The sequence below is a fragment of the Anomalospiza imberbis genome, chromosome 2, assembly GCF_031753505.1.
Source record: "Anomalospiza imberbis isolate Cuckoo-Finch-1a 21T00152 chromosome 2, ASM3175350v1, whole genome shotgun sequence".
NCBI lineage: Eukaryota > Metazoa > Chordata > Aves > Passeriformes > Viduidae > Anomalospiza > Anomalospiza imberbis.
The window spans coordinates 85,663,510-85,685,400 of record NC_089682.1 but is presented as its reverse complement, the minus strand read 5'-3'; the positions used below and the strand labels follow the sequence as shown (position 1 = coordinate 85,685,400).

The window sequence follows — 21,891 nt, the reverse complement described above, 5'->3', positions numbered from 1 at the left end:
TTACATTCACATGGTATCTGATGGATAGTGCAGATGAACCAAAGTAGGTTTTCTAGTGGGTCTGGTAGCAGTAGCAATCCATTTGTCTTAGCCTGATGAAATTATTGTTGCAATTTACTAAACTAAGCACAAGAAAATCCATCTGTGAACAGAGGTATATAAAAACCCTAAAAATAAAACCACAAACACAAAGCCAATATTTTGTCTATGTAGAAAATGAAAAGACAACTGAAACCCCACCAAAAGAAAGGGGGAACACCACTCTCAGGTAGTTGGGAAAACAGATTTTTGCAACAGCTGCATAGCAATTTTGAAAGACCTCATTTTCTCCTGCACCACATGAAGGATACTTCCTTATTTCAAAGAGATGTAAGGCTGTGTTCTTCCAAGGGAGGCAGGAATTCAGATTTAATACAGTATAAAGATGCAAAATATTAGAGTGTGAAATTAGTTTTAGAAGCCCTGATTTCAGATCAAATTTAGGAGGCCAAGCTCCAGCTGCCCTTCAAACATAAGCAGAGCTGTAAAAAGTGTTATACCATGAGCACTGAAAGAATGCTTGCAAACTGAATTTCATTGTTGATCCTACTTGCCAGTATTTTAGGATTTATGTCCTTCCATCCAGAATATTTGCTTCACCTTTGCTTTATGGCAGTATAAGGCTGCTCATAGGCTTTGAATTATGACAGAATTAGAATGTCTTCTATGGTAGAAAGTCCTTAAATATACCTTAAAACATTTGCACTTCATGTTGAGACACTTATGAAAGCTGGATTTAGTCAACGGTATCTCATTTCTTCCCAAAATGTGTTTTCCTTTTTTTTTACTGGGAGTCTTACTGGACAGATTTTCATCAGTATTCCAACGTATCTGAATTTCTGAAATCCCTGAGAGAGCTGGGTCTTTTCAGATGTGGAGAAAACTGATAAAGGAGGTTACTTGGTTGGCTTCAGAAAGCAGGGAGAATGATTTAAACAATGGCATCTGACAGGTATAAATGTGAGAAAGCAAGAATCGCCATGGGCTCTGCAAGTCAAAGGGTGAAACCACAGATGAGGGCTTGAAAATGGACTGAGAAAGGCAGCTATTAGATATGGGGAGAAGACTAAAAATAAAATGGAAAAGCTGAACTGTTGGTGTGGTCGCGAGAAAGCTCTGGGAGAAGAACACATGGGATGTGTGGAAGGTTATGTTGGGAAGGTCATATTTCCACTATGTCTCCTTCAAAACTAGGGTGCTGGCAAGAGATGGAGATACCCATTCCAGAGAGCTGATACTATCACACTCATCCTACCTGAAATACGCTGGTCCTTTGGCGAGGACCATGCCCCAAAATATCTACATTTCAGTAGATATTTCAAGAAAAAAAAGGTGCCTAACAAGAAGGTGCGTAACAACTGACAAGAAGAAAATAGACTGAAAAAGTAAATAACTAAGTAATATACCTCCCTCTAGAACTTGTGGTCAGGCAACAAAAGCATCATTAAATTTGGTTTCTATCCCATTGTACAGAGAGGTCAGGAAGTTTAAACTAGAGGAACTGGTTTTATTGAGGTTTTATTACTTTTGCTTTGTTTTAATTCAGCAGCAGAACAATTGTTAGAGGAGCTGGAGAAGCCAGTTTCAGTTCACAAAAACACCAATGATTTATTTATTGCTATCACTTAGGGAAAGGGCAGCATTTGCTGGTCCTGAATATTTAATACCACAGGGAAAAAGCCAGCCTCTCTGAAGCCTGAATGTTCCAGTAAGGCACTGCAAATCAGTGTGCCACCCTTGGCCCTCTAAATTCAGAGATGGGAGAGCTGGGAAGTTATGCTCCAGTGCCTTCTTACAGGGACTGAGACTTCCTCTAACCTCAGCTTGTATGGTCATGAGCAGCGTGTTGAAGAGACCCTCACCCTTCTCTGACCTGCTGTGAAAGTCCAGGTAAGGAGGCGAGGTGCATCTATGCCTCAGAATTCATTTACCTGCATGGCATTCATCTCAGGAAAGCTACAATTCATTTTACTTCATGCATCATTTATAGTAATCCTCAGGAGAGCAATGAGTGGGAGAGATCAGCATCAGTGTTTTTGCCTACCCAAAGCTAGAGTGAGATGCATTTTGAACCACTAAAGGACTGTTCTTAGTTTGTTTCCCCCCTTCCTTGGTTTTCCAAGGGGCTCAAATTATGAGCCTCAGTCTCTCTAGTTACTAACTGACCCAACTCACCAGATGTTTCTTGAAAAAGCATTCAGGAGCAGCCAGACCACAGCCACACACAGGCAGAAGGGAAAACAGGAAAAGACACTTTCCCATGCTTCTCATGTGTCATACTATCTGTTGAGCCCCCTCCTTCAGCACGTCACCTACTGCAGTGGGATTTCACTGCTGCTGTTGGCTGTGGAGGAAACAGGCCTGACTGCAGATGGGAATGAGTGACAGGAGATAGCCAGCACCTGCCTCCAACTCTCCCCCAAGGAACCATTCAAGGGAGAATCTCTTAGAGAAGCCTGTGTCTTTTTGTGATCATCATTGTTTGTGAAACACCCTCAAGAGAAGAAAGTGATAGTCACCCCTCATCACCACCCCACAAAATGTATGCAAGGGAAAAAATGTTGAGGTTTTTTTCAAAGGAGTGCCTGTCAAATCTCAAAGCCAATTTGCAAACAGGTCTCCTATCTATATTCCTGTACGTCAATATCTACCAGCACAAACTGAGGGTCTAACTGGCACAGAATTCAGGAGCAAGATCAGTAACCAGCTTAGGACCCTTCTTATGCTTTTTTTTGCTGAAAATCTCTTTTTGAACGCTTAAGGAAATAGCATCTAAAAAGATGAATGCCCCAATGGCTTGGTATGGTTGTATCCATCCTATGGCCAGACCATCTAGCAATCCCTCCCTGCTGTTTATGATACAAGAGTGAGATTTAACCATGCTCACGGTGACCAACCACTCGCTGTCATTCCCAATTTAATGCAGGATGAGGCTTCCCAGCCCTCTGCTCAGCAGAGGAGTGACTTTATCTTCTAAGTTTTCACTGTTTGGGTGAGAAAGTTGTTTCCTCAGAAGCTGAAACTGCCAGCTCCCTCAGGGCTTGGCTGTGCCCAAAATACGGGAGTTAAATCACTAGTGCTAATATGGAAACCTGGGTGCTCTTGTCCTGTAGTGGAATACTTCACCTTTCATCAGGCACAGGGGCCTCTGGTCCATTAGGCAGGCAATGAAGGAAACATATTTGCATAGCATGGTCAGACCAAAGGTTTCTGCGAGTCACCCGGGATGCACTTTTCGTTAACAAGTGTTTTTTCCAGTGCTGCTGGAGGGCGACAATAAATTGATTAGCCTCTTTAAAATTTCTCATAAAATTGTATTAGCAAAAGGGCACATACATGACACAGGGACCGTAACCACGGGATGTTTACATAATGCCCACTGTGGACAGTACTAAATACCATAAAAGACCCGAGACCCCACCCATAAAATGTCCGCAAGTCCTGGCTCTCAGAAGACAGCTAGAGCACCATTGTTGTTGCAGTTGTTCCTCCTTCCCATCACATTTCAGCTTCAGAGCTGTGAACTTTGCTGGTGGTTATCGCAATTCCTATCGCGAGGCTTCCATTGTCAGAAAAGAGTTGAGCCAGGGAAGTGTTCAGCACAAGGCAATCCCCGTCCGAAATGACAGAGTCAACACACTCCAGGATCGACCTGGGGGTCGCCTCCCACTTGAGGCGCCTCTGATTCCTGTTGAGCTCCAACCGGTAGGTGAAGTTGTTGGCTTGGGTGGGCGTGCCGATCAGCATCATTGTGGCGAAGAACTGGGGGTGTCCCTCATACTTCTCCTGCTTCCTGAGGACCAGCAAAAACTGGTGGCCAAGGCAAGAGTGCATGATGATCCAGTCCGTTGGTGCGGGCAGGTGCATGTCCGTGGCCAGGAAGACAATCTCTGCGCCCTGAAGGATGTTGATACGGTGGGTCTGCCTCAGGTGGGACACCACCACCTCTAGATGCCCTTCCCATGGGCAGGAGAAGAGTGGGCACGTGCAGGGGACCAGCTGGGGGTCGTGCACCGCTTCGTGGTGATGGCAGGGAGGAAGGATGCCTTGCTCCGTGGATGCCTGCGCAGCTGCACAGCGGGTCGGTGCATACTATGGGAAGAGAGAAATTTAATGTGAGACCGAGTGGACCAGAAACCAGTGCAGATGTGCAAGGTGCAGACCCCACAGACATCATACTCCACCTAAAGCAGCACTAGTGGGGGTGCAGAGAACTCAGCACACCGGGGATCAGAGGCAGTCGTGACCTGGATCTGCACAGCACAAGGAGATGGCAGTTGCCTTGTTCTCCAGGCGAACAGACAAACTGTTTGAGCCATGCTAATTCACTTCAAATGAAAATGATGTATGTGTTTAAAGAGCAATTTCATTAGTTCAAGGGGAAAAAATCTGATTAAAAGGAAAAAACAACCCAACAAAGCAAGGACAGCATGGGGCATTTTATATAGTTAAGAGTTTTGCTGCTCAGAACAAGGGAATGAAATATGTATGGCATTATTATTCTTTAATGAAACATACGGGCAAATACAAGCATTTTCCCTGAAACAATGGGCTTTATTACACTCATAATTTGTGAAATAAATGTCAGTTTTTATTGTATATGATACCGTCACTATTTTTTTGGTCAAAGTATTTGTGCCTAATTGATGCTCTTACCACCATAAATCTTAAATTGCTCTCAAAGGTGATTGGACGGCAGATTTAGGGCATTTTTACAGTAAAGTAAATTTGGATTAAGGTAGGGCAGCTCGCTAAAAAGGCAGCAGCTCTTGCAGAAGGATTCTATGTGAGGACTAAAAAGCAAACTGCTCTGCCTCTCTCAAGAGAATGTTGTTGAAGAGAAATAAGTCTTACTCAGCCAAAAGTGTATTCACATGTAATGTAATTCAGGAAGAATAATGTCTCTCCACAGTAACTGTGTGCATAGACAAACCCTAAAGCATAGGCATGCTGGTCATGATTCATCTTACCCAATTTTAAGCATTTACTTCACCCACTCAAGATGGAAACCTGGTTACCTGGGACTGCCTCTACAGCCTGTAGAGTGAGGGAGCCCTTAGAGTGCAGGACTCAGATCTTAGCTGAAGTAGTTCAGCTTCTAAAGGTGACACTAGCTGAAGCCAGAGAGACTGAGATCCAGTCTGCCTAGCTATGCCTAAGTTTTAGCTGTTTAAACATTTTTTCTCTCTGAACTCCTCTTATAAAGATACACCTCTTACATCCATTAATGTCCCTTATAGCAGTACATACATATATATATACATTTTGCTTTAACATGGGTCCTAGGAAGATTAATGCAATTCCCTAAATAGTGTCCCACATCCCCTTATTTTAATATATGTACCAAAAATGGCATTAAGTTAATGGCATAAATTAAAACTACATTATAGTTCTAGCATTTAACAGTCGTTCTCCTCCACGCCCTGTCCAACTCGTAGCAGATTCGGGATTTTTGAGCAGGGATTTGTTTTATCCAGGGGCATACATAATCCCATATAATGGGTGGTAGATTTGCTGCAAAGGGTGTGTTGTCTTGTCTTGTTATGGATACTGTGAAAGCTTTCATTACAGCCTTGCTGTAAGCAGTTTTTCCCACCAAAACTTGCACATTTCTTTACAGGATGTTTTGGAAGGCAATCTCTTGGGTAAACTGTTCTAAATCTCAGACGACCAGGGCTTCCTTGCCAACCAGGATAACAATTCCATCTGTTTTCATTGTGTCAGTAGCTGCCAAAGGTTATGATGGATATAGCAGGGTTGTGATTGCTGTTGCTGTGAAATTCGTGGCTCTTTCCAAGGCACTGGATGTCAAAGGGAGCTGTTTCTTCTTCCTCTGGCATTTGATATGAAGAATAATTGACAAGTTAAGCGTGGCTATTGAAACTGGCATCTTTTTCTTTTGACAATCATTACTTCAGTAGTACTGTTCTACTTTTCCCTTCCTCATATTTTATTTGTTTTGCTGTATAAAATTCAAGAATATAAACTTTCTGAGAAGGTAATGACTTGAGGACAGAAAAATTACTATCATTGTCCAGGAAATAAAACAGATCATTATAAACTAATCAGGGTTTGTGGCTTTAGCTGCCTGCTTATCGCAGTGGGAATACTGGTTCACACTTAATTCTACATTAATTTTTGCATCCCATTAGGAAGAAAGTTATGGTTAATTTAGACTCTTTGGTGAAGGAGGCTACTGGAATGGCAGATCATAAAAGCCTTTAAAAAAAATCCCTGAAATGCTAATTGCCTCATAAAATGGATTCTAATCTCCCAATCTAATACAGTGGGTGTGAGCAATTACTTTCTCTCACCAAACTGTTAATGCAAAATTAGTGATTATACTAATTAAAACTAATGAACTCATACTCACATGCTGATAAACCTCTCAACCACTTGACAAGTTCCAGCCTTCTATCAGTTTTATTTAACTCCCCTTTTGGAAGATGAATCTTAAATTAACCTCTTGACTAACATTCAAAATTAGGTTTTGAAATTTGAAGCTTTATAGACTATGTATAATTCTTCTCCAAAGATTACCAGAGTGAGAGAAACCATTTCCACTGAGGATGAAATTGAATTTGGAAATGGATTCTCCTAATTTCAGAAACATGGAGAACAATGGTAGCTCATCCATCTAAACTGCATCCAAGGTAAGAAAATACAAATATCTTCAAAAATCATTTTATGACAAGCATGTCTCAATGGCTCAGGAACTGGAAAAATAAATTAAAATGAGCAACTTATACAATATATCTTTTTTCTCTCCTAAACTTGTGAATATTTGCGTGTGTGTGCATGATTATTAATTCCCTGTCACAACTCACATTTCTGAAATATTTCAACAAGGGATTTCTGGTCTAACTTTGTTCACTTCAGGTTTATTGAAAATTCTGGAAACTCAGCACAAACCTCATGATCTATTTTTATTCTTTGACTTGGTAAGAACTATTTTCAAAATCTGGCTTCTGAATTAACATTCCTCTTTCAAAATTCCAAATTTGTAGTATTTTGAAATAAATGTTTAATAATTCCCTGTCACTTTTTAAAAAAGTCTCAGAGAAAAATATTATTTTACATTTACTTTTGAGGTATGAGTGTAACTGTCAGGGTGTTTGTGCTCTTGTTGGTCATTCATATGGTTGTGAATTGAAATGCTAAAACTGAAATGCAAAACAGGCAAAAAATGGTCACCTTGAGTGTATTTAAATGCTTGAATAAATATTTATGAACAGTTTTCCCATGTTTAATCTGCTCCAGCATTTACTCTTTACCATTTATTGCCCAATTACCTAATAAAATTAGATTTATTATATTGTTGTGTCAGTCCAGTATTATTCCCAATTATCTTTTAGCCTGTTGGCCAGTTTCAGTCAAATTGAACTGTGGGATGGAATTCTCAAATGCTTTAATTTTCAACCACTTCTGAGAGAAAAGGCATCAGGGTAGAGCAGCATGACCCTTTCATGTCTCCAGGGAGGAACAGCTGGCCACGTGAGCAGTATTACATTGACAGATAGGAGAGAACCTAAACAATGGCAGTTTGATCCCAAATGGATTATAGACACCAGAGAACTCACATGAGACAGTGTCTTTATGAACAGGAGAAAAGGCTTCAGCCAGAGTGCTCCTCATTAGATGCAACATAATCCCACCATGAGGCACCAAACCGCAGGAAACCAGGTTCTGCTGCTTACAGGAAAAATTCTTTTTAATGATGCAGCTTATTACAGAGCAGTTCTTTTTAAGACCAAGTAATTTGGCAAAGACCAATTTATAAAGACAGAGTGCTTTTCTTATGGAAAAAAAAAAAAAGCCCAACCAAACCATGACTAGATTTGGACTACGACACAGGGTTTCTGCTGAAAATGCAACAAATTGCTTTAGATGTGACAGATTTGCTCTAACTTTGATGTTTGAGGGGTAAGTCCCTAACTCTGAATACTGTCAGCTCCTTTTACAGCCCATGAAGAGCCCTGGAGTGCAATTCACTTGATTCCAAATGGTGCTGAAAGAACATCCCCTGGACACCCTCTCTACATGCAGACAGGACCAAACCCATCCTTAGCACAGACCCACAGAGGTTTAACTGTGTTCTAGACAAGAAACAGAGGGACAACCCAATTTTAGTCAGGAAAGATGAGTACCACAACGGGCTTCTCCTGCTGCGCTGGAGACAACGAAGCCCATGGAGAGAGAAATGGATGCCTGCTCTCATGAGGGTGTAAATCTGTGGCTCCCTCCCATCATTACAACTCCAATGACTTGATAGAAAATTCAGGGGAAGGATTAAGGGTAGATCCAAGAGTTAAAGATCTCCAAGAGGTAAAGAATACACAAGCACATCTCCGAGTCTGCAGCTGCAAAGCTGAGGCACCCACCCGAGAGAGAGGGCTTTGCTATTGCTCCTCATGCTCCGAGGGACCTTTTGTGTTTGAACTAGTGAAATCTTTAGATCAGCTATGGTGAAAAAATTGGAAACAGAGGCAGCAACCCACACTGCACCTCTGCTGGCTGAGCTCATGGCCCTGTGGGGTGCAGGCACTAGATACACCAATGTCCCTCAAGCCTTGCTTCTCTGCTGCACATTGGCACATCTTCAGCAGGGAGAGCAAGTGCAGCTGCTGCCCTGAACAGCTAAGTGTTTTGCCATTGAAGTTCTGACTTAAAAATGGTGAATTTGCTCAAGATAAATCCCACAGGGTGAGGAAGAGTTGAAAGCAGTGCTCTATCCCATGGGAGAGGGCCTGGACACTGCTGACCTAGAGTATAAGGAGGGTGAGTAGCACATTGTAGAAGAATAAACACTACTCAGGTCTTCATAGTAAAGGTTAAGTGTCGCCTTTCAGCACTTTCCAATGTTCCTCAGTGTTATACAGGAAACCTGGATGCCTCATTCATACTTTTACTTGATGTAATGCACATAATGTGCAAAAATCAGCCTTTCACATCCCTGTGAACAGTGCCAATGCGTGCCTCCCAAGGAGGGAGGACAGGGACAGGTTCACTACCCAGCAAATAAGTGTTTCTGACAGGAAAGCAGGTGCTGCAAATAATCATCTTTTCCAGACACTTCACACCCATACAACTACATTTTCTCCAGTGGTCACACACACTTTGCAAACACTCGTCAATTCACCCATTTGCTGGGCCCTTTGCTTGGGGCAGTCAGCAGTGTGGTCTGAAGGCCACCATGGTGGGGCTTCTGAGCAGGGCCACACAGAAAACTGCAAAGATGAAAACAAAGCCACCACACATGCCACCCAGCCTAAATCAGTAGACAGTGCTCCCTCTCTACCCTAGCCCAACTTTAGCATACCCTGAGACATTGCAAACTAAACCACCTCCCAAGAAGAAACTACTCCTTCCATGTACCCAAACTCTTTCCTCTTCATCCACAGCTTTCTTGGCTGGATTATGGGAGAGCTGGTAGGAGCTGTACATGTTTATGGCAGCTGCAACCTTTGGTGGGAGCCAGGGATTGAGAGGGGCTGTGCTCACACCTCCTCTTACAACCCCACCAACCTGCCTGTGACAAGGAACAACAAGAGATGCAGTCACCCTGTAGGTGTGTAATAAACTGGAAATGAGCAGTGAAAACTCAGTGGATTTTTGACATTGACCTAAAGATTTCTGCAGGCAAGGAGGAACCTGGGCCTGCAGCTGTGAGAATGCCTTGAGCGAGCAGCTTCCAGGGTTTTCAGCAACTTTTAGCAACCACAGCAACTTTTAGGGTTTCTGCTGAAACAAATCGACATTTTCTTTGCCAATGAAATGTGCCATTTATTCAGTTTTCTTACTGTCTTCCTCCTATTTCATGGCTTCTCAGAGACTGACTGCTTCTTCTCATCTGTATGGAAACTGCCTCCAGTAATTTTCTAATCCTCAGTTTCTTTCTGCCTCACAAAAGCTTTGCCACCCACTAACATCCACCTCCATGTTACTTACACCCACCTCACAGGGACAGAAGCTCAAAAGAACTATAAAGGTGACATGAAGAAAGTAGTGAGTCTTTTAATCCTGGTCTTCATTTAATTTATCTTCTGCTCTTTTTTAATATGCTGATGAGATTTTTCAAGTCTTTCAGATGAAAGAAAAGAGAAGAAAAAAATCCCCAACCCCCTCAACCTATTTTGTCAAAAGCTGTACTTTCATGTCTGAAATTAAGAAATCCAAGCCAGGGACCATGTTGGGGATTTATTTAAAATTTTAATTTAATAAAATCCTGCACATTATGAATGCATTAGTTGAATTTCTTAAGTACTGAATATTAGTTGCAGCTTTGGCAGTGGAAGGATTTGTTTTCCCTACTATCAAATGGCAGTGAGAGGACAACTTCAAGCTCATTTTACTAATCTCACTTTGCAACATAATCAGGCTTAACTTGGTAACATAGCACACGGGATGTGTTAATGGCTGTCCTCGTGCTAATTACACACCTCTGACTATGCAGAGAAAATGCTTTAGTTCATGTCCATGCTGTACCACACACTTCTCTCTATCAGACAATCCCAAATCTGAGATGAATCCACATATATACAGGGATATTTTGGAAAAAAACATTAGTTTTGTGGTAGATCTAGTAAATCTATGATTCATTATTTTAAATGTATCCCAGGTGAAAAGAAAGATGTTATTCTCAAATTAAATCCCCTTGCTTTCTTTTCAAAAATCTTTTTTTTTTTCAGTATTAACTGTCATGAACTCTTGAAGTGTAAGCAAAAAACTTCAAGAAACTCAACCTTCTTCAATATATTGAAAACAATGTAATTATAATGAAATATATACCAGATCCACTCTTAAACATTTCAGTCCATAGATGCTTTCTGAGAGAGACCCATGTGGACAGTGGTAGGATGGAGCAAGGTCATGCTCTCAGCTCTCCCATTTCAAACCTAAGTTTGATGAACCCTTCCAAGCCCAGATGGGCACCAAAACTTCCTGTGCTCCAAACTGAAGGGAGACAGACCACCTTGCTGACCCTCAGCCAAAGCTGCAGCAGGGTCACGGACACCCCAGAAAAGGATCCCGATTTAGCTGCTGTGTTTGGTGGATCTCACCTGAGATCACTTTCTGTGCTCTCTTTGAGAAATAAAATACACTGATTAGATGCAAGCAAAACCATGTGCGCAGGCAGCTCCTGTGGAGCATCTGGCAGTTATTTTCTATTCAAAATAAAAAGCTAGGCTGGAGGGTGGGACATGCCCTTGGGACCTGATTTGCAACTTGTATTCTCTCCTGCACTTTAGGACGGGACACAGTGCAGTGACAGCAAACCACAGCATAGTATACCTGATGCTGCATTGCAACTGCTGATGCACTGAGGTATGCAGACATTTACCATCTTCTCTCTGGACTAGAAGATTTTATGTCTTGATTTAAGAAAGGGTGATGCTTCTAAATGCCATCCCCTTTGGCCACACAAGGCAAGTATCAGAAGTCAAGGCACACGCTATCAGCTCTTTCTCCACAAGGGCAGGGTGCAACCATTATTTATCAGCAGCTTGCTCATGAGACACTGCTGATCCTGCCTCTGGGTGAGGGAGTGAGAAGCCTGCATATGTACTATAGAGATAATCAAAAATGCAGAGTTATCTGAAGATTTGCTTCATCCTTTATCCACTTTGTATTTTGGATAAAGCCTGTTCACAAAATGCAAAACCATTATAGGCTTTAATTAAAAGCAAAGTGATAAAGCGTTTCCAAGCTGCATCTGCTCTGACTGATAGGGAAGGCAGAGTTCACAAGAGCCCTATATCTGACCTGTTGATTTTGTGGTTTACATTCTCACCGAAAAAGAAATTAATATGGAAAAGAATTTAAAAAAATAAAGAAAGAAGAAATGATTGCCCACTGTGCTCATAAACTCAGCAGTTCAGACTGCCTCTAAATCACTCATCATCTGATATTCATTTATAAGTTACTACAGTAACAGCGTGTCTCCAAGAGCAGCAGATTTGCTGGTGTCATCTGAGATAATTAGACCAAATCCACCCTGAGACAAATGAATTTCTCGCCTTCCATCAGACAATCTCCAGCTATCACAATTATCTGACATGTAAATCCATTAACTGCTCTTTCAGAGACGCACCCCAGGAGCACCAAAGGATGGCACAAACATTACTGGTCTGCTGGAAGGAGAGAAGGGATGGGGTGGTGGTTGTTGAACAAGCCCACAGCCTCTCTTGGTGGGACCAGTGTCTCCAGTCCCATCTATGCACCTTTCCTGGCAAGGATTTGCTCTGTGGTCTATGTCACATTGCTCTGACAACTGCCACAGGGCAATGTGCAGCTAAGCCTGTGCCAGACTAGTCACAGTGGAGTGCAGACAGTAGGCTGGGGCCAGGTAGGTGTAGTGAGGAGGGAACACAAGGCTTTCAGTGCTGCCAACCCTGTGTCCCTGTCCTGTCTCATAGGCTCTGCCTGTGCCTACACCTCTGTAGCAGTCACTGAGCAATGTATAAACCATAAAACACTCCACATTTTTGGTTAAGGCTTTCTCCTGAGAGCTGTTTCTGAGGAAACGCAAGGGTGTCTTAAAGTCATGTCTGTCTCCTTCTTGCTGAGGCATTGCTGGTACCAGCAAGCAATGGGCATCCCAAACCCACCCACAATGGCCTGGTGTGGTGGGGGTCATGCTCCGGTTATCAAAGAGGGGAAAATAAATTGTTTCTAGCTCAGAGTAACTCTCCGTTCCACTGCACATCTCTGCCCATTCTTCACTAGTGACTTTCAGCTTGCCCTTGCTCTGGGTACCTTGCAATGTAAGTGTGGCACTGAAAGAAAAGTCTCCCTGTTACAAAACAACCAAAAATTCATCCTTAGTCCACTGTCAGATGAAAGTGTGTCTTGAGTTTGTGTAGTCAGGCTTAAGAAAGGGGAAAAAACCCACAAAACAGCCCAGAAAATCCATGTGAGCTGTTAGCTTTGGACATGAAAAGCAAATGGCAAGTCTGGATAAATTAATTTAGTTGGTGTAATGTATGCAAATGCTTCATTGACATATTCTTTTCAGTAAGGAAAGGGACATTTCTCTGGGAATTTGTCTTGTATCTCAAATATTCTTTTAATTTTGTGCAAATCATAGCTTGTTCCTTCTTCATCCTCCCCCTCAAATTCTCAAAGAATAGTTCTTCTAGAAGTTTTCTTAATGTGGGGAGGATGCAGGTAGAAAGAAAGAACAGAAAGGGAGGCTCAGCTTAGCCTGAGAAGACAATGTTCCATTGCTATTAATAGACTGAAAATTTAAAAGGTTTTGTTAAAAAAAAAAACTAACAAAAAACCAAAAACCAAAATCCACAGCAACCTTCTTAGTTAACATTTCTGATTACAGAAAGCTACTGTCTATCCTGTCCAGGAGAGGTTGAGTCAGTCAGTCTCCATGCTGTGCCTCCTGCAGCTGCTGTGTTGGGGGAGAATCTCCTGGCACCCCCTAGCCTGCTGGCACCTGCCTTCTGACCTCGTGTGCCAACAGCAAGAGGGAGTGTAGCAGCCCTGCATCTCAGAAGGTTTGGGGTAGAAGGGACCTTTGAAGATCATCTAGTCCCAATGCCCTGCCGTGGACAGTGACATCTATCACTAGACCAGCTTTCCTGAAGTCCCATCCAAACTGGCCGTCAATAATTCCAGGGATGGGGTATCCACAGCTTCTCTGGGCAACCTGTTCCCCTGTCTCACTATCCTCACAGTAAAGATTTTCTTCATTATGTCTAATCTTTATGTCTTCATTATGTATAATCTAAACTTGCCCTCCTTTAGTTTAAAACTGTTACTTCTTGTCCTGTTACTACAGGCCCTGGTAAAAAATGTCTCTCCTTTTTTATCAGTCCCCTTTATAAACTGAAAACCTGCAATCTGATCTCCTTGGAACATTCTCTTCTCCAACCCCATCTCTTTTAGCCTGTCTTCATAGGAGAATTGGTCCAGCCCCTGATCACCTTCATGGCCCTCTGTATCTGCTCTAACAGGTTCACATCCTTCTTGTGCTGGGAACCCCTAGAGCTAGATGCAGTATTCCGGCTAGGGTCTCACGAGGGTGGAGTAGACAGGCAGAATCACCTCTTCTGACCTGCTGGTCATGTTTATGTTTATACAGACCAGGACATGGTTGGCTTTTCGGGCTGCAAGTGCATACTGTGGAGTCATATCTGATTTTATGTGGACAGGTAGCCCCAAGTCCTTTTCCACAGGACTGCTCCAAACCCATCCATCACTCAGCCTGGATTGATACCCGGGATTGACCTGACCCAGATGCAGGGCCTTGCACTTGAACTTCATGAGATCCACAGGGCCCTGCTCCTCAAGCCTGTCAAGGTCCCTTTGGATAACATCCCTTCCCTCGAGTGAACCAACTGCAGCACTCAGCTTGATGCAAACTTGCTGAGGGTGCACTGATCCCACTGCCTGTGTCACTGATGAAGATATTAAATAGTATTGGTCCCAGTGTGGGACTAATGACAGCTGGTGGGACACACCAGTCGTTACTGGTTTCCACTTAGATATTGAGCCATTGGCTGTTACTCTTTGGATGCCATCCAGTCAATTCCTTACTCATCTAACAGTCCATCCGTCAAACCCATACCTCTCTCCAACCTAGAGGTAAGGATATTGCAGGGGATTGTATCAAAACCCTCAGAGAAGCTGAAGTAGATGGCAACAGTAGCTCTTCCCTTGTCTACTGATGCAACCACTCCATTGAAGAAAGTTACCAAAATAGTCAGGCATGATTTGTCTTTGGTGAAGCCATGTAGGCAGTCTCTAATCATATCCCTGTTTTCCACATGTTTTGACATCTTCCAGGAGGATCTGCTCCATGATTTTACCAGCCATGGAGGTGAGGCTGACTGCTTGGATATCACCAGGGAATGACGAGATTGTTCATGGGGAAAACAGACACAATCAGATGTGAGAGACCCATTACTCAGCAGAGCTGCAGTCCCTAGAGTCTAGTTATTTTTAAAGTCAGAAATCCATTAGCATAGACCATGCAGCTCTGGCCGCAGCACCACAGGCTCTTCCTATCAGCTCTGGTCTCTCTGAGTCTCCATTCTAAAATTTCCTATTTTGGTACAAGTGGAGCACCAGGAAAAGGAGGCAGAGGACAACATTTCTTATTCAAAGCCATTCTCACTCTTTAATGTCCTTCATCACACTCTCACTTGTCTTGTGGCAAGGTTTTATGTTTTAACTTCAGCCAGGTCCTACCCATGCTGGCAGCTTAATACATGTTCTTATAAATTTGTCTGGCTGTACAATATTCTATAACTTGCACATCATAAAAGTGAATAATTTTACAACTATTCTGATACACTTATGGGTTTTGAGGATTTGACAGTGGGGTAGATTTTTAAAATTTATTTTCAGCTTTCTATAGAGCTTTTTTAAAGAGCTTTCTGTGTGACAGACATGTTATTGAACAAGATGACAGACCACTCATTTCATCACATCGAAGGTGTTTCAGCCTTTCTTTCCCAGGACAAACTTCTCTCCTTCTTCCCAAAGGGCTGAACAGAGGAAGAGTGGTTTCTCAGGGATGGAATGGAGGGAAAATCTGCTCCCCATGTCTCACAGTGCAGGCAACAGCCTCCCTGCCCTCGGAGGGTGCCCTCAGGCCACTGAGATGTCTGCTGCAATCCCTGCAGCCTGTTGGGATGTGACCCTGCAGTGAACAGCATGGCTTTGCTGCAAGGAACTGCATCAGTCAGGGTGAGCAATATATCCCCCGCTGGTTTCAGATAGAGCTGGGAGAGCTCTGGGCTGCCCTCTGGGATCAGGCTTAACAAGCAGGAATGGCTCTGTGGTGTTTTGTGCAGTCTGTCTTGCCAAAAGCATGAATATTGTGTGAAGTGACTGCTAGAGGGACACCCACACTCCCAGGAGGAACCACTCAAGTGTTTCTACTACTTCACCAGCAGCTACTTGCTTGGTGAAGGCTGTTAGGCACCTTCATGCTCCTGTCAACAGAGCTTCCATCTGTTTTTAAACCCTTTCATTTCTCTCTTTTGTACCCTATAAGTATGCAGTGATAGCTTGCCCTTTAAATTCCAACTCCACAGAGAGTCCATGCTAATCCAGAATAATATCTTTTAGACCCACAGTGTTTGCAAAGATTTCAAAGATAAAGATAACAATATTCAGCTGAAGAAACACCTGTGACAAACAAATGACTAAATTTTGAGCAAGATTTGTCTCATCTAAATGTATATGTCTAAAAGATCAGCATGTTCAAATCTGACCTACTCATCTGAAGCTCCCTTAATAACAGAGATAAGATGTACCTTCACAGAGAAATTCATCATCCCTATCTTGAACATGTCTATCTTCCTGAAAGATGAAATTACCATGAGCACCTGGAGGAGATGTTCACTTCTCTTCAAAGCTAGAAGTGGAGCTGGGGTCACTGGCCCAGAGGTGGGCACCAGGCTTGCAAAGTTTCACCATGTTCAGTATATCAGCAGTCACTCAGACTCTGAGCAGCAAGGGTGTCAGCACAGCCACTGTGGCTGTTTAATGGGTGATTATGAGCTGCCTGTTTGCCTAATGCAGAAAATCCCTTGAGCTGACACATTTTCTTCCCAGCTAAGGGCTGGTCATTCTAATTTTCAGGCAGCTAGATTTAACAGTGGAATAAAACTAATTTACAGCTCTTGCCATTAGGAGGACAAATTTTCATCTCTGTCCTTCGGGTGAGAGGCACTATAACAAATGAATGATTACTGACCCATGATACCTATTAGAGATTGCAGTTGGGTCATCTCATTTGTTGTTTTAACACAAGAAATTAAGAGCCTAGCAGGGCTATTGCAAAAATTGAATTGATAATGAGATGAGCGCTGCCTTTACCAGAGGCTCTTTCAAGAATTATATGTGGGAAAAGCTCAGTGACATCAGGACCTTGAGCTGTGGGTCCGAATTTTTGGAGCCTAGTAGGACTTTCCACTCGCACAGGCTTCCTCCCATTGCTACCTGGAAGTGCAATCCAGCTGCCACATTATGGAGTTCATAGAGACAAAGGAGCAGTTAGCCATGTACTTACTTGACTCTTCCCTGTGTCACTGCCTGCAGCTAAACTGCCCACCAAAGAGGTTTTGAATCAAAAGGAGGTAAGTGCATTGGACAGTTTGCTCCCCACAGCAGCCACTGTGACAGATTCCTGTGTTCTTAGTCTGATGCTGGTTGAAAAGCAGTCTCTAATGTCAAGGAGCACAGTCAATCTCCTTCAAAAGCATCCTCAGTGCAGGGAAACCAATAGCTTCCATGTTTTAGGGAAAACATTGAAGAATGTAATGGATAACCTAACTTTGAGCTGTGTGAAGGCAAAATTAGACTCTAGAATTCTGCACAGTCTCAAACTCAAGGCACACATATTTGGCTTCTTCTCAGCCCCTCCTGCCCCTAGACAGATTGTGGGGCCATCACACCCTAGTGGCTCAGCACCACAACACCCATCCTGGTCTGAGCCTGTGCTCCAGCTGCACCCTGGGTCAGCCTTCCCTCATCCAGCAGCATTGCTCTCCTCCTTGCAACCTACCCTGACTCTCCAGCCTTTCCCAAATGCATGACACAGTGCCCTGGCCTTGTCTCATGTACTGAAGGAAAGAAAATTCTAAAATTGCCTGCCACTTAATCAACTAATAGTTAGTCTTTAGTTGACTTTTTCTTTTTTGTTCTGGTCCTAAGATAGAAAACTGTCCCATTGTCTTTCACTCCTAGAGGTCTGTCCATGCTCTGACAGAGTAAATCTGCAGACACAGAAAGTACCATCTCTACTTTGTTTTCCACATGAGCTTTCTCCCCATTTATTCCTGCTGTCTGTTTTACATGAAGATCTGCTTTAACTTTTGGGCTTGCTCCAGCACCATTTGCTAAAATTATATTAAGTATTGATTGGTAACAGATATATTACAGGGCAATGCTAGTGAGGATACATTAAGTAAATGGAGAAGCAGGCCCATGCTGCTTTCTTCCTTTTATCAGAATGGCAATCATCAGCAGCAGAGTTGTACAGGGTCTGCAACAGCGGTGGCTTGAACCAGCCAGAGATCATCCAAGTTAATAGACTGTGGGGAAGACTCGGTGCTGTGTTAAATGCTGTGGGCCTGGTAGTGCCCTTGAGTACAGAGTACATAGATGGTCTTGTGAAATTAGAATGGTTTAAGGAAAAAAACTCTTGTAATTCAAGGCCCCCCAAGATTCTCATGATGTGCCATACTGATCCATGTATCATTTTCACTTATTACTGCTCAATATTTAATTTCCTTTGTACTTAGAAAGGTGCCAAGACCAGGTGACAGTGATGGCTGGCTACTATTTTTCAAGTAACTCAGGCAGTGAAGTAGAAAGGACAGTACGAAAGAGAACAGCAAAGGCAAGGCATAGTCACAACTCCAGGTAGTGGACATTAAGATGACCCTGGTAGAAGATGAGAGTGAATGTTTCAGGATGAGAAACTGAGGTTAAAAAGAGCGTTAAGATGAATTCTTTGCATTAAAACAGGGGGCAAGGTAATCTACAACTCTTTCTTAACAGTCACATGTGAAAATCAAAATCAGTGACGGTGGTTTTTGCAAATTTTGCAAATGCTTTTTTGCTGGAGTTCCTTGCTACTGACTGTACACAGGTGACTGTAGGTAAAGGAATGCAGGTGGAAAATTTAGAAAATACTCCATAAAATAGCATCGGGATTGGGGTAAACCATCTGTAGCTATAGAGTGGCAGAGTTACAGCTAAACTTACTTCCCAGTTTGGTCTGGCATTGCCCTGATTCTGGTTTCACTTGGCTATTTCTCTCCACTGCCTGCAAGGCGAGTTGAGGGTGACTAAGCTGCGCTCAGATGCAAATATCAGGTTTTCAGTTCTTACACTAAGGTGAAATGAATCTCACTTTGTTCCTGCCTCTGAGCTCCCTGGTCATCTTCAAGCCCTTTGAGTCTTTCTCTTCCTGATCCATCCATCTAGCCCCACACTGGTTCATCCTTAATTTATCAGCAGAGGCTACCTTTGTACAGGTTAATAAACCAAATCAGGGGTCATTTCCTGGCCCTGAGATGAAGTGGAACATCTTTTGTCCATGTGGTTTAATTTACCATTCACACAGAGTGGCCTCTGCTTTGTGTCTGGTGGAAACAGTTCCTGGTCTCTCCAAGGCAATTAAGGAGAATGCTTGCTGGTATGCACCAAATCTGGGGAGAATGCTGCTCATCACACTGCATGGATAATTGCAAGTTGGTGTTGTGGCCTTGGACTGATGTGGCTTGGTAGACAGAGCCACATCTGAATTTCCGACACCCAGAGGTGGCTCAGCATGTGCAGGTGAGAGGTAAAAATTCTCATCAGGGGAGTTTGTGTCCTGCTTCCCAAGCCTTGAAGGTTAATGGCTGCACAGAGACAGACAGCTTTCAGGGACTTATTTTGACACCTTTCCTAAGCACTTGGTCATTTGAAAGTGAAAATAATAAGCACTTTCCTGTGAAAGGCTTTTTCTTTTGGCATCTTATGTCAAGATGCAGTTACATGTCAGGTACGTGTTTGTTTTCATAAGGCACTATGTAAAAATCCTCTCTTCTTCAAGTGCACATTTTGTCAGCAGCTTTTGGACTGATTTCAACTCCTCAGCTGTACTGCAACCCTTCTATGTCTAGAAAAGGGCATTCAGGTTTTACCTTCCCTGTCAGCTGTAGAGTCACACCATTTTGCAAACTGCCCTTGAAATCAATGCGGTTGCTGTATTAGAAGTACTTAGCACATAAATTGTAGGACATGAGGCAGTGTGTGTAACAAGGCATGATAACCATGCACCAAACCTGCTGTACAAGCTCATTTCAAAACCTAGCACAGACTCCTTGCTCTTCCACTTGCTTGAATCAGAGCTTTAAGGAAGGGCGTGCTTGTGAGCATGCATTGCTAACCACATCCCAACTCCAGTCAGTCAGAAATGGGGCTAAGCTTTCTCACACATTGTATTTTCTAATCCTGATATTCCCACACTGCAGGCTTGATGTTAAAATGAGCTTTCCCACCTAATTTTTTCACTTTCACCTAAATCCAAGGATGTTCCTGTGTGGGCAGTGGTTAAAGAACAATAAAACAGGAATGGAAGCATCACACCCCCATTTCAGCAGGTGCCTCTGCAGGACTTGATTGTGTGCACAGTGATAAACAATTACAAAGGGACATCTTACCCTAGGGTAGTGAGACAGTCAGGGAAAGAATGGGAGCTAACTGTGCAAGTTTACATATGTGCAGGCATTTGACCACAGGAAGGATGCATCCAGAAGGTGTTTTGGTTACCAAACCTACTAAGATAGGCTACATCTATGCAAGTAATTATTAAAGGTTTATCTTCTGTTTCACAAATCTGACCCTATAAAAAGACAAACTCATTTACCAGGGAAAGACTTTCTACGAAAAAAACCTAAAGTCTCCTTAAACATGCCAAATTGATTTCTTCGTCTTCAGGCACGAATATCAATTAAGCAGAGGTTATGTCCTAGCTTAAAAGCAAAGTGAGATTTATGTGAACAATCAGTTTCAGCTACAGGGAATTAATTTTAAGTGTATACTGTAGTCATAGGAGTGCATTATTTCCTTTCAGTCATTTTTTTCCTGATATTGGCACTCTGGAGCAAGGGTATCTCAAGTAAACTTGGCTTCTCGTTATATATCTGAATCCTATCCACACAACTACAGACACCTGGTGAAGGGTCGCATTCAGCTGAACGTGCTCAGCTGTGGGCAGGTGACATCATGATTCAGTGGAGGCACCTCAAGGTTTTGTAGACATCGCTGGTAGCGGAGCTGCGGCTCCAGGGAGAAGAGCAGATGCTGAGTGGCCAGAATGAGTCTTGTTTGCACTGGAGTGGTACATTTCTCACTTGGCTGCTTTACTGTTGTGCCACCCTCATTATTTCTGCTATTGCTTTTTCTCCAGCTTTGAGCATAACAGGTACCTTGAAAAAGCACTGTACAGAAAGGGTGAACCACTGTAAACCCAAATTCTTAGAGGAACAAAGCCAGGACAGCTCCACTGCAGCCATTCCACGGAGCTGAGCTGCTAGGAGCAGGAAGGCACGGGGAGAGCAGAGGCTTTCACAGTTTGTGTGCTGACGTGAAGGAAGATAAATTTAGGATTGAGCCCTAGTTTCTGTGGATTGTGTTTTACAGGAAAGAGAAAAAACAGGCTGTGGTTCACTATTTCCATAAGAGACATAGGTATTGAATCATATTTTTCCTATTCCAAGATGCTTGTGTTTTTGCCTGCGTGATGACCTCGCTTCAACAGAAAGAGTGGAAGGTGATCCCTACTTCAATCTGTTCCACCACTAGGGCACTCCTGTAGGAAGTAGCAGATTGCAGCTCCCTCCCTTTTGGGAGAGGCTTCTTACTTGTTGAGTTGCTCTGTAAACAATGGATGAAACATAGACTGAAAGCTGCTGCTAGGGAGTTGTGTCTTTTCCTGTCCTCTAGACTGTCAGTCTGTGTTGGATACACCCACAAATTAAATACAGGATCTAGTCCATTGGGGAGCATGGGACTATCTGATTTTGCACCCAGGGAGGTACAAGTGGGAGATGCAGAGCTGAGCAAGATGGTCCGAGGACATCAGGGCAAAGAAGCACATTGGGTACATTTACACATTTTCAGTGGCAGCTTTGGTGTTCAGGGATTCTCGATGACTCTAAGTGATCAGGTGAGTCTTGTGGAGTCAGAGACCAAATAGCATCTAATTGTATTTTAGGAGCTGGATCCTTCCCTGAGTCCCCTGCAGGTCATGTTCATGAACAGGTGAAGGAAATTTCACAATTTTCTCCCACACTAGCTTAGCCAGCATCCCTCAAGGGAACTTATCCACCC

The 21,891-nt window shown here is 43.0% G+C and overlaps 1 protein-coding gene across 2 annotated transcripts in view; it reads right to left on the bottom strand.

Moving 5' to 3' along the window:
- Positions 1 to 1,972: 1,972 nt before the first annotated feature.
- The window catches only part of SIAH3 (siah E3 ubiquitin protein ligase family member 3), a 44,436-nt gene continuing 24,517 nt past the window's right edge, over positions 1,973 to 21,891 (bottom strand). For both annotated transcript variants that reach the window (XM_068182194.1, XM_068182193.1), the window contains one exon: positions 1,973 to 4,131. In XM_068182194.1, coding sequence (XP_068038295.1) covers positions 3,538 to 4,131 — 594 coding nt within the window. In that variant the 3' untranslated portion in view covers positions 1,973 to 3,537. The remainder of the gene's footprint in view (positions 4,132 to 21,891) is intronic.